The sequence below is a fragment of the Diadema antillarum genome, unplaced genomic scaffold, assembly GCF_040938485.1.
Source record: "Diadema antillarum isolate AM-2024a unplaced genomic scaffold, OU_Dant_1.0 scf00000177, whole genome shotgun sequence".
In the NCBI taxonomy this organism is placed as follows: Eukaryota; Metazoa; Echinodermata; class Echinoidea; order Diadematoida; family Diadematidae; genus Diadema; species Diadema antillarum.
In genome coordinates, this window is record NW_027271066.1 from 11,329 (window position 1) to 24,708 (window position 13,380).

Sequence of the window (13,380 nt, forward strand, 5' to 3'; positions counted from 1 at the left end):
TTCGAAAGCAGTTACTACAAATTTTGGATGACACGCACATGTATTACGGTTATCAAGTTCAAGTATAGACGTAAATGACCTAATGACGTCATAATACACTAATTATCTCCCCCTCTTCCAATGGCTTTCGGACCCAGAGCAAGAGTGTAGTGATTTCTCTCGCTAGCAATTTAAGACACGGACAAAAACTATGAACAAAGATTTCAAACTTATACATGATCAAGACACAAAGAAAGGCCAGATATTAAAACTTGACATGACCATAGAAAATTGCATTGTGAATTGACAACTGAACATTGGAAACAATAAGTGTCCAGAAATAAAGAAAGATTTTGACAAACACAGTATAAGGTGATATGCTGGTAGCGTATCACCTATAATAAAGTAAGAAGAATGTAAAAAAAAAAGATGAGAAGAATGCTCTTATGTGTGCTAGTGCTAACCCGGAAGTGGCCGTATTGACGATCATAGCACCAATCCATCTTCAAAAACACTTGAATCAACTGCCACGTTCACGCGCCCTCCGGGCAGCTTCCTCTTTAGCACGCTTCACCATAGTCCGCCGAATGAGGGTAGTATACGGTACATCGCCACGCATCAGATCCACGCAGAATTTGGACTTGCGTTTCAACATCAGTTTGTCTTCTCTCCGATCCTTTGTGTCATTCTTGGACTGGTTGACGCATGAATCCATGGCATTCTCTTCCAGGGAGTGGAAGTGGGCCAGGTCCTTTTGAAATTGGGGTCCATATTCCGCCACTTTCTTCCAAAGCGTCCTGTTAAAGTGTTCGTATAGCATCACGTCTCCAGCGCTCCAAGTCCGAATCTTCCTGGCGATTTCATCAGTGACTGTGTATCTGTGACTCTTGCTGCGAATGCCGTTGGATATGTACAAAATATCTTTGAAGTCCCAGCACATTAGCTTCCGAAAGAGTATTAGCGATTCATCGAAGTACTCGGTTATCATCATCAGGTCTATTTCTTGCGATATTTTGTCAATCAACGATTGAATATGATTTTTATCTTCATCGTATTTGTGATCGAAGCCAAAATCATACAGCTGCCCATTTCTACTTCTGGTCCAGAAATAAGCCTTCTTCCTGTAGTAATACTGCGGATTATTCATAAACGTCTCGAAGGGATTTTTTGTTCTTATTTTCAAATGTCTTCCCATTTCGAAATAGCCAAAAGCCGACTCTAATTGTGATACTGGATTCCTGAGAATAGAAACATACTTGGCATTGGGTACTGCGATGTCCATATCCTTGCGGTTATATCTGACGTGATTAACCAACATGTCAAAATCTGTTCGTGTCCTATTCGGAACTCGGAAGGGCATGAAAGTCCTGAACAACTTTTCGCTCGATAGGATATGGTTTTTCTTACCTAACGCAAATGAGAGATTTCGCAAATATCCGAATCTCTCGAGGATAGAGGCCATGGTGGTCGAAGCTGTTTTATGCGTCTTCACGTACACAACCCTCTGAGCAGGTTTGCAAGGGATGTTTGGAGGAGAAATCGTACCGGACGGATCTTGAGTTGAGTTGATAGGTATTATGGCACTTTCTTCACTGGGAGTTCCGTTGTACAATTGACGCATGATGTCTTCTCTCCAATAGTCCGTCCCAGGGGACTGCCGAGATCCAGTGGTCGCATTTGAAGATCTAGCTGGCATTACTGTGTTCCTGAAGAGCGACGCCCTTTCAATCTATTGAATTAGCAGAGAAGAATCACAATTGTCAGATCAATTTGGTCTCAAACAGATCTGAAATACTAACCATTTCATGGTAAGCTTTTTCCGTCCATTTTGCACTTAAAAAAAATCGGTTTCAACTATTTTCAAAATTCAAATTTGTCCCGAGAAGCACACAGAATGCAAATCCTAACTTCACTTTAGTCAATTATCATTTTAATTTGTTTTTCGTCAACCATTTTTCAAAGACATCGCACTCAAAATAGACAGTTGTCATTGAAATTCGTCCCCGCCGCTCATCGACTGGAAAATGTAAGAATCAAATTCGTCCGTGTTCGTATCGTGTAATAAATTTACAAATTAACAAATAATGGACACATTCGTATTAGTCAAATGGTATTGGTCTTTTGAGGATTGAGAAGGTGAACCACTTCTACGCCGGCATTTTCTCACTTTTTCCGGTATTCGGCGGCCAGAGAACACCAAAAACAAAGGCAATCTGTAATTATGTAGTGACGACATTTGGATTTGAGCGCTTTTTTTTTCTAATTTTATGCCTTTGCATCTTATGTATGAAACAAGCTTTGTTTAACATGGAAAACTGCAAAATAATAATAATAAAAATAATAATAATGATAATAACGATAGTAATAATGTCTTTTAATTTTCTTACACTAAAACGGACTTAAACACTATAGGCCCTACACATGTGAAATTGTCTTTAATCAGAATGTGCCTTGAAATCGCGGATCACTGTTTTCGCTTTTGCGACAAGCATTTAAAATATTTGTTTCGGTGTGTACCCTGATTAGAGCGTGTTTTTATGTGTCAATGTGTGTGTATGCGTATGTGAAAGTGTGTGTGCATATTTTGTGTGTAGAGGTGAGGTACATGTGTGTGTGTGTGTTACACCTAAATGTGGAAAAAAGTGCACAGTTGCAGGAAAAATGAAATTACCAAGAAACTATGACAGAAAAGAAATGAAATGAGTTTTAAGGAAAATTTGACGAAAATGATCGCTGAAAGGATGAAACTGCTTATTGCTGTTATGCGTGCAGCGAGTGTGTCGGACGAATTTGAATGGTTAATTAATGACGAGAATGTGTGCCAAAATAATGACTAAATTGAATAGATTATTTTCGTTAGGATATGATCAACAAAAGACGAATTTGAAACCAGGATTGTCATATTCCAGAATTCTCGGGACGAAATTGAATTATGAATCTATCAAAAATGAATGAAAAAAGTTTGAAAATGAAAGGGAAAACCTATGTAAAAAAGCTAAAAATACAATTGTAAACCTCAGACAAGAAACAAACAAACAAACTAACTAACATAACAAACAAGGTATGAAATTTTGCCTTACCACAAATTCTGAAATCAGGGAGATTTCTTGTTTGCTCTTCATTCCGTTAATCCGAAAATGAAAAACAAACAAACAAACAAACAAACAAACAACCAATCGGACAAACAAACAAACAAACAATCGGAGGTAAGTTTATACTTGTATATAAGCACGTTCATTTTCGGATTAACGAAACTTCGGAGTAACGACTTCCGGAATGACGCCCCAAATGCTGGGATTAACGAATATCCCGGTATACGGACGTAGTGTATTTCCGAAGAACAAACCCTAGAAATAAAGAACATCATCCAAGACCATTATTTAATCGGGGTTCGCTTAATATCAAAATAAGTTTGAATGACAAAACTTGAAGATAATGGTCAGAAATTATTCAATATATTTTTTTTTTTTGGTCTCCCCCGTGTTTGAGGCAGTGAGATTACACGTCATGATTGGAGTTGAACGGATAGGCAGAAACTAGATAATGAGGTTGGGTTGATATAGCTACTTGAAACAGCGATGTTGATTCAACTGTTTTCTGTTTGTTTGTTTGTTTGCTTGTTTGTTTTAAAATCGGCGTTTCCTGTTCTGGTTCTTTGACGTCATATTCTATCCATCAACAAACATTGGAACATGGAGTATAATCATAATCAGATAGAGAGATTATTTTTCGTTGGCTATTATGGATCACTGATTATGAGGTCTTGTACTCACCCTACATCTTGCACGAGGTAGATAGCTCTTTTGACTCTCGGAAAGATACACGCAGACAACAGTAACCACCGCGCAGAGCTGGATAAACGTAGACCGCAAAATCAACCCTCCTTTAGCCCGTCTCTCCTGACTGTTGGTTGACGCCATCCCTCCCTGTGGAAAGAGAAGGACCAGGTTTTGCTTGAGTTCCGGGTCTGGGGTGCAGGGAAAGCCCTGGCCTCTATACGAAATACAAAACGAGCTTTGGCGTGACACGCGAAAGGGAAGACGCCGCTAACTATATGCTCAAATGGTATTGTGCGCAAGCGCGAGATCGTATTAAAGCACCCCCCCCCCCCGACTAAATTCTGGTTAGTGATATATAAAGGTTACAGGGGAAAGATTAGATTTAGGGTAAGAGTTTGGGTAAGGGTTAGGTTTAGGTTCAGGATTTAAGATAAAGGTAAGGGTCAGGGGAAGGGTCTGGCATGTCTGGGGTAATTGCCCAAGGGGTAAATGCCCCGCGCGAGACTATGTTTCCATTGTGCCACCCGGGAGTATGCGTGTGCTCGCAGAACTAAAACTCACGGATAGGTTTTTTTCCGTTCATTTTCAAAATGTTTTCATTAAATGTAATAGATTTGTAGTTCAATTTTGTCCCCAGAAATCTGGAATTCGTCCTTTGTCGATCATTTTCGAACAAATTCTATTCAACTTAGTCATTTGTCACACATTGTCGTCATTTACCCCCCCCCCACAAAAAAAGGGAAAAAATAGCAAGCTGAAGGCTAACTGATACTGTACATACTTCAGTTGTCAACAAAGTGTTGAAGATCCAACAAGAGTAACAGAATTATCACAAACTTTGATTGATTTGATGATTAAAAAATGATGAATGAAAGTGCGAGAATCAGGAATAATAAAATCATCAACAATTGACCACATTCTTGCTGAGTGTGCCTGAGGCAGACACAAAGAATGCTTAAAGAAACTGTAAAAATTAAAGTATTCTCGAAACTGGAAATGAGTTACTGTAGTCATAGACTAGAATATTGTTAAGCAAGAGGTCAATGACAAAACTTACGATGCTAGTACTGACTTAAAGACCACTGATCATCAGGCTGCATGGAAAAGGTTTAAGTTATGAACTTGCTGATACATATACTGTACACGTGGATTGATCAAGAGGGTAAACAGCACTTAAGTGTTGTTTACCCTCTTAGCTACAATACACAAGTGCACTAACATTCCTTTTTATTATGCTCATGACTCTTCTGTTATACTACTCGGTTGTTGCCATGAGAACAGACTTATGCATATAGATTTAGTTGCATGCTCTCTCAAATTCCTACCCATTGGTGTTTTTCCTTCCACTTCCAGTAAGACCTTCGGTCGTGTCGTATAGTTTCCCTTCTTTCTTTCTTTCCTTTTTTTTTTTCTTACACCTTAGGTTTTCCCGGTCAATTTCATTGTTTTGTCTTTCCGTTTTATAGAATAAGCATTCATTTTCGTCAAATTTGCTCCGGCATCAAAATACGGTCATTCAATATTGTTTACTTTCGTTCAAATTGACTAATCTGGCAACCAATTTCGCATTTGCGCATTGTATAATTCATTAAATCTGCATACATTTTTTGAACGGTTATTCAATTTCGTCTCCACTTCTCATCAGCTCTTTCCGAGTATTCAAATTCCGATTTGGGCAAACAAGTTCATATCAGGAGCATTTGAATTAAACCCGTATACAATGTCCATTTAAAAGTACATTACTTGTGCTGCGTTTTAAATCGAATGTTAAAAAACGTCTACATGTGGATCATACATGATGATCAGAAAGCTGTATATGATGACGATAATCAAGATAAAGATATCAAATGAAGATTGTAAACACAATAAGATGATCTTAATGAAAATTAGGATATGTAAATTAGAGATAAAGACAGCAACGAGATGGCACGACGAAATGAGGATTTTATGCTGAAGTTTACGTAACATGTTAACAAAAGAAAACAATCTGGATGTTAAGATATAAAAACAGGCGCTTAGCATGATAATGAAATGTGAAAGTTAAAGTCACATCCAATGACTAGCTGGACATAATATCATTCTTGCCTATTTATAAGTATTACGTGCATTATGAAATCGAATGCTCAATAATTGTAAAAATCGCTTGCTTTCAAACAAAATTGAAAGTGCTTATCGAGCCCATTGCACTAATTTGAATGCACAATTTTGGAAACCCATGCCCAAAAAAGAAATTTTTAACTTGTGACCACTAATTTCGGTGCCAAAACTCATTTGAAAGCATTAAACCTGAGATCGTTTGATCAAAGCCACTGCACCGCTTCAAATATACGAATTTGAATGCATATGAAATGAAAGTAAATGACATTTCTACAAAATGGCCGGGAAAACCTGCATTATTTCAGATTTCTTGTATGAATTGCTTTGTGCATTAAGCTTACATATATTTACAGTGTAACTTCACTGTAACTAATTGTTTATACATGACAAATGTGTACCTACAATCACACTCGACAAATATTGCTCCATGACAAATTGCATTGCAGACATGGCAAGTTATTTGTATAAATGTGAATTGATTGTTTGCACGACAAACCAAATTTCATGCTTGACAAACTTTAATTTGTCAATCGACTAAAATGACATTTACAGTGTAGGTCCTTACAAATGCATATATAATTTTATTATGAGCATGTTGCACGTACACTTTTATGAGATGACAGTCAGTGACAGTGCACAGCACAGCTGTCTTTGTATAACGCGCACAAGTTACCACGAGTTTGTCCTACACTCGTTTCGTGGTCATTTTCCTGTCTATTTATATACCCTCCACTTCTAAAACAACGATGAAACAGAGGACACAACTCTGATGGACACAAGATTACATCACACCATATCGCATTCACGGCAAACAGCTATCAACGGATTATAATGTGCCTAAATGATTAATTGTTTACTTTGTGATTTTCTTTCAGCATTATTCTATCAAGGTCTAGCTGGGGTTATGCTGGTATAGTATTTTACGAGCAAAGCGGAAATGTGGTGGGTTATTTTTATTTCAGTTTCAACAGTACTGATTTATATTGTTAAACTCTATGTAACCACAGGAAATTGTTCTGCCATTATTGCTGGTGACCATCCTTCAACCAGCTAGCTAACACTGGACCTAATCTGAACTTGTCAAGTTAGTGTTTGGGAACTTTAGTCTGATTGATAATGACGGATCAAAATAGTTACTGCTATTACTTTATATCATTTATACACATACACACACAGGGGCGTCGATCGGAGGGGGATGCAAAGAATGAAATTCCCCTTCCCCTTAATTCCAGGGATGTAGGAAAAATATTACACCTCGGGGCTAAAAACATGCACACATAGCGAAGTGTAAGCGAATTCATCAAAACATTACCAAAATGAGTGCTGCATGATATGTCCGTTTTGTGCACCGTCAGTTCCCCAAGATTATATCATTAACGTATATCGGTAAACCTAGGCGTGAAGCATTTTTTTTTCAGTGAAGGTGTACCTCTATGGTGCAAAATAAATAACCTTCATTATAGAGCCCAATATAATTTATCCAAAGCTAAATGAAAAAGACACACATACACGGCCCCACACTATAACTAAATTTAGGACTTCTTTTAAATTGAATGCACTTATTCGGAACATGGTTGCCTGTTCACGAATTTGACTGACAGTCAGCTTGACATAAATTTGAATGCTCGTTGATTGCTGAAATGCGTGCTTTTCTCTTAAATTTGAATGTTCCGATAATGGTTTTTGAATGTTCCGACAGTGAATGTGAATGCTCCGAGAGTGAATTTGAATGCTCCGATATTGAATTCGAATGACCGGATTTTGTATTTGATTGCTGATTCAGTGCTGCGAGCGCGGAATGCGTGAAAGTGAATGCTCGGAATAGGAGCTTGAATGACAAAAGTGTGCAGCATGGTCCAGTGATGGCAGAGTCATCGTGCTGGTCAAAGCAACCAATGGATCCACTGTGAGAAAGAGAATATGGTCAGTCAGTGAATTGAAAAAGCTTTAAACAAAATATGTTATTTTCGTAAACTGACATCTACTATACACATATAATATGTTAACCTAATCAAATTTCCTTGATACTTAATGCATCCTCATTCACTCTTTAGGAGCAGACTCTCTTTTTGCTCTCACCCTCTCTTATGTACATGTATGTTCTTAGTTCTTGAAGTTATTTTAATTGTGTGTAGTGAGTCTTGTTTTGTTGCTCAATGTATTTTTCTGATATAGTCAACCAATGCCAGTTTTCTCACGTGAACCCTGAACTTAAAAAACTACATGAATATATTTCTCCTGCTAGCGATAACGAATATGTCTCTGATCAGTATTACTATTCAACCAAAGATTTTAACAGCGTTTTACATTCTAAGATGATTGCAAAAGAAAATGAATCTCCCCTTTTTTGTATTAATTTTAATTGTAGGAGCATGTCTCGCAACTTTGATAACTTAAACTCATTTTTAACTTCAATTGATATTGCACCAAATATAATAGGAATTTCTGAAACATGGCTGAATGCTAACTCACCTCTTGATATGTACAGGCTTGATAATTATTCTTTCTTTGCAAATAGTCGTAGATTTAAGAGGGGTGGTGGAGTTGGTTTGTATATAAAAAATGATGTCAAATTTGAACGAAGGACTGACTTGGATGTAAACAATAATTATATTGAAAGTATATTTTCTGAAATTGAAATGAATCATCGAAGAATTTTATTTGGAGTTGTGTATAGACCACCTAATCAATGTGTTGAAGATTTTATGAAAGTTTTAAGTGAAGTATTACAAATTGTGCAAAATGAGAAAAAAGTGTTTTATTTGATGGGTGATTTCAATATTAACCTCTTAAGAATAGATAGAGAGCAATACGTAAATGAGTTTTTTGATATGTTGTTGGTTCATAATATGTTTCCTCTTATCAAATATCCTACAAGGATTACTCCAGACTCGGTTTCGTTAATTGACAATATATTTACAAATGAGGATAGTGTGAATGTATCTTCATCGGGGCTTTTTTTATGTGATGTAAGCGATCATTTTCCCATATATTGTATTTGTAATAAAATTTCTATTGTTTTTAAAGAAAAATGTTTTCATAAACGTGAAATCAGTGAGATGAATATAATTAGATTCGCGCAGCATCTGAATAGTTTCCAATGGAATATCACAATTCCTAATGCCAATGATTGTTATAATGAATTCATAAATGTATTTTTAGATTATTATGATGTATATTTTCCTTTAAAACGCATTGATTTAAAGGAAAGCAAAAGTAATAAAAGTGCACCTTGGTTTAATGATGAAATTCGAAAGATTATAAAAAAGAAAAACCGTTTGTATAAGTTATATTTAAAAAATCCAACTGATTATAGAAAAAGGGTGTATAAGAAAATTAGAAACAAAGTTGTTAATACAATTAAGCAGGCAAAAAAACTGTATTATAAGATTCAATTTCAGGCTGCACATGGTGACAGTAGTAAAACGTGGAAAGTTATTAATAGGGCTTTGGGAAAACATAAAAATAAATCCTGTGTTGATAAGATTATTGTTGATAATGAATTGATTTCAGATAAGAATATAATTCCTGATGTTTTTAATGAGTATTTTGTTAATGTTGGTTATGATTTGAAACGTAAGTTCGATGATGATAAGAAGTCACCTAATGTAAAATATATTATCAAAAATGAGAAATCTGCATTTTTTAAACCAATATCTCCTGATGAAATTGTTGACATTGTGAAGAATTTTAAGAATGATGCAAGCCCAGGTTCAGATGGAATTGCAATTTGTGTTTTGAAAAGAGTTATTGATTATTTATGTGAACCTCTGTGTGCAATATTCAATAAGTGTTTAGATGCTGGTGTCTTCCCAGATAAACTGAAAATAGCACGTGTAATACCTGTTTTTAAAAAAGGTTCTCAAGAGATTTTAAGTAACTACCGCCCGATATCTGTTTTATCTCTTTTTTCAAAGATTTTTGAGAAATGCATTTATGTTCGTTTATTATCCTTTATCAAAGAGTGCAATATATTCACTTCAAGCCAATATGGTTTTAGGGAGAGGCACTCCACTTCTCATGCTTTAATCAATTTTATTCAAAATGTGATGTGTGCAATAGAAAATGAGGAAATTTTAATCGGCATATTTTTGGATTTGAGTAAGGCTTTTGATAGTCTTGATCATGATATTTTACTTAGTAAGATGTATTTGTATGGCATAAGAGGAGTTGTTTTAGATTTGTTCCGCAGTTATTTATCCGACAGAGTGCAATATGTTGTTGTGGATGGTTCTCAATCTAAATCTAAAGAATTGAAGTGTGGAGTACCCCAAGGGTCAATCTTGGGACCTCTTTTGTTTCTTTTATATATGAATGACGTATGTAATACGTCTGAGGTTTTTAGATATATATTGTTTGCTGATGACACCAGTATTTTTATATCTCATAATGATCCCCAAATATTACAAATTATAGTCAATAATGAGCTAAGTATAATTTCTGAATGGTTATATATGAATAAATTATCAGTAAATACAAGTAAAACACATTTTATGATATTCACCAATAGAAATGTTGATGTCAAGGATATTAGTATATATTTAGCAGGATCTGAAATTAAGCATGAAGTGTCTTTGCAATTTTTAGGAATCACAATTGATAATAAATTGACTTGGAAAGATCACATAAATATTATATGCAACAAAATTTCAAAAATATTGGGATACTTTTTCGATTTAACTTTTTACCCACTGTTGTTCTTAAAATGATATATAATGCAATTTTTTTTTGCGCCTTTTTTTTTTTTTGAATATGGTCTTTCTGTTTGGGGAAGTGCTGCAAATATATACATAGACAGACTTTTAAACTACAAAAACGTGCAATAAGGGTTATAAACCATTCAACTTATTTAGCTCACACTTCACCAATTTTTAATTCCCAAAAGATTTTAAAGTTGTATGACAGATATAAATATATTTTAGGTAATCTTATGTTTCTATGGCATAGAAAGCTTTTACCCGATTCTCTGATGCATTATTTCACCTTAAATTGCAATATTCATTTATATTATACCAGAAACGCTAAGAATTTTCATATCCCAAAAGTAAGAACATCATTATTTCAGAAATCTGTGTTTTATCAAGGTCCGCTTATATGGAACTCAATACCAGATGATATTCGTAAAGTTACCTCTTTTAATGTATTCAAACGTAAACTTAAGGAGAATTTTATACAAAATTATAATTCCTAAGTTTTTGACATGCTTGGCTGGCAATACATGTATTCTATCTAATGATCGTAACTCACTTTATTCGTATTGTCTTTGTAATGTAAATGTAGTGTATTGTATATCATGCTGTATTGCTTTATGTTTTGTCTTGCAATGGTATATCTGTTCATCTCATTTTTTTTTTAATAAATATGAAAAATTTACCACCAATGCATTTTTTAAAATGGATTTTCTGGGTCGGCCAGATTTTAAGGAAACTTAATTCCTCGTTGGCTGCTTCCCTTCAGCTTTATGTATTCCAAAGTTATGTTTTTTTCTCTGTGTCTGTCATGATTGCTCATCATTGTCTTTCTCTGTTGTTTTTATGCTGAATAAATAAATTCAATTCAAAAAATTCAATTCAATATATGAAATTGACCGGGAAAACCCATAAAATTATTATATGCATGTTAGTCTGATCAGTGGATTGTACTTGATGACACCAATGTAGACCTCTCCTCCTAGTGAGATAATTATCTTGTTGTGTAGAAAAATCATGATAATAATCCTACATTATACTCTGTATAAACATGTTTTTAATGATCATAATCAATGCAAGGGAAAACATTCATACGGAATCACCCGAGAGAATCGGGGATCTGTGCCCGCTGGAATATTCTAATATCATCTGGGGCTCCACGCTATTGTAATACTGTATATTTTCTTCATGCTTGTCGGTCCAGCAAGGAGGTGGAAAGAGACTCCCCGGTTCCTATCAATTATGATTTCAGGGACCGTGGGGGTGTTTCATAAAGCTGCTCGTAAAGTTACGAACAACTTACGAGCGACTAGTGATTAGTTCTTGTGCTGAATTATGGAAATTCTGATAAGTACAATAGTGTGTAGCACATCAGAACTGATCACCAGTCGCTCGTAAGCTGTTCGTAACTTTACGAACAGCTTTATGAAACAGGGCCCAGGTCTCTCATCCAGGACCTACAAGCAATGGCCACCAATCTGCTTTATCCCAATAACTCGTTTGTATCAAATCTACTATCCATCTCACATAAACGTGATGAAATGCAGTTTTGATTAATGCATTGGATGTTGGTCAACGGTGCCTAATTCTGAACTTCGTTGAACTTGATGAAAAGAAAACAAAATACTGAACAGTAACAAAATAATCTAGTGATATACAACGGCAATGCTCGAAGTTATCTTGTCCACTACACAAGCGAGAGGTGGGACTTACCATGCAGATGCAGGCGGTCTTCTTCTACTTCTTAGTAATTTTCTTCAAATTTATTCCTCCTCCTCCTTTTATATCTTCAAAGGGGTAATTAGCCAATCACGAAGGTACATTGACCTGTGTGCTTGTTGAGGAGGAGCGCTGCACTATAATAGAGCTAGTTGTGGTATGTACTACATTTTGTGGAAGTGATTTCGAACGGAGCCGACTCCATACCATAAGCCCTGTGCAAACACCAAGCATGCATCCGATATACGAGATAACAGACGGGGGTACCGGGAAGGTGGTGGTGGTGGTGGTGGTGGTGGTGGGGGGGGGGGGGTCCCAGCAATCGTAAGGACGTCATAATATGCAATGTCACTGATGGTATTAATCATTAATCATTAAAAGCGTCGTGGAAACCGTCCGGTGGACAGTGGTGGAAAGCCTATATTTTACATCGGACTGTAGGCCTATAGAGCAACACTCAAATGACAATGTCATAGCAGACTTCTGACTGTTCCAAGCGTTGAGCATGGATGCGTGACTTCGAGAAGATGAAATGTCAATCGGAAAGAAAACATACTACAAAAACTGCCACAACTTCTTACTGAAAACAGACAGAAAATGAAAAAACCAACAAAAACAAATAAACACACACACACACACACGCACACATACAAACACACAATGCAAGTGGATAAACATTGTAAAGTGAAGTGAAATAAAAAACAGACCGTAACGTTCAAATTGACAATTTCTCCTCTATTTCTCTGTATGTGTGCTTGTGTGTTTGTGTGTGTGTGTGTGTGTGTGTGTGTGTGTGTGTGTGTGTGTGTGTGTGTGTGTGTGTGTGTGTGATGGGCAATGAATCTGAGTCAAACTCAAGCTACACAGTCAAGATTTGTTGAAACATCATTTACTGCTATCATTGAATTGAATCACAGAAATTACCCAGAGACTGAACATGGTTACACCGATCTTGGCTTTTAATAGTATATCATAGAAACTAAAATTTTAAATATGTACACGAACTGGGGGTGTTTCATAAAGCTGTTCGCAAAGTTACGAACGACTTACGAGCGACTGGTGATCAGTTCTTGTGCTGAATTATGGAAATTCTGATAAGTATAACACATCAGAACTGA

General features: G+C 36.0%; 1 protein-coding gene across 1 annotated transcript; it reads right to left on the minus strand.

The window, feature by feature from the left end:
• Nucleotides 1-499: 499 nt before the first annotated feature.
• LOC139722926 (galactose-3-O-sulfotransferase 3-like) lies at nt 500-1,675 on the minus strand. The gene has a single exon (XM_071634209.1). The coding sequence runs from the start codon at nt 1,673-1,675 to the stop codon at nt 500-502; it is 1,176 nt and encodes a 391-aa protein (XP_071490310.1).
• Between the last annotated feature and the right edge of the window lie 11,705 nt (nt 1,676-13,380).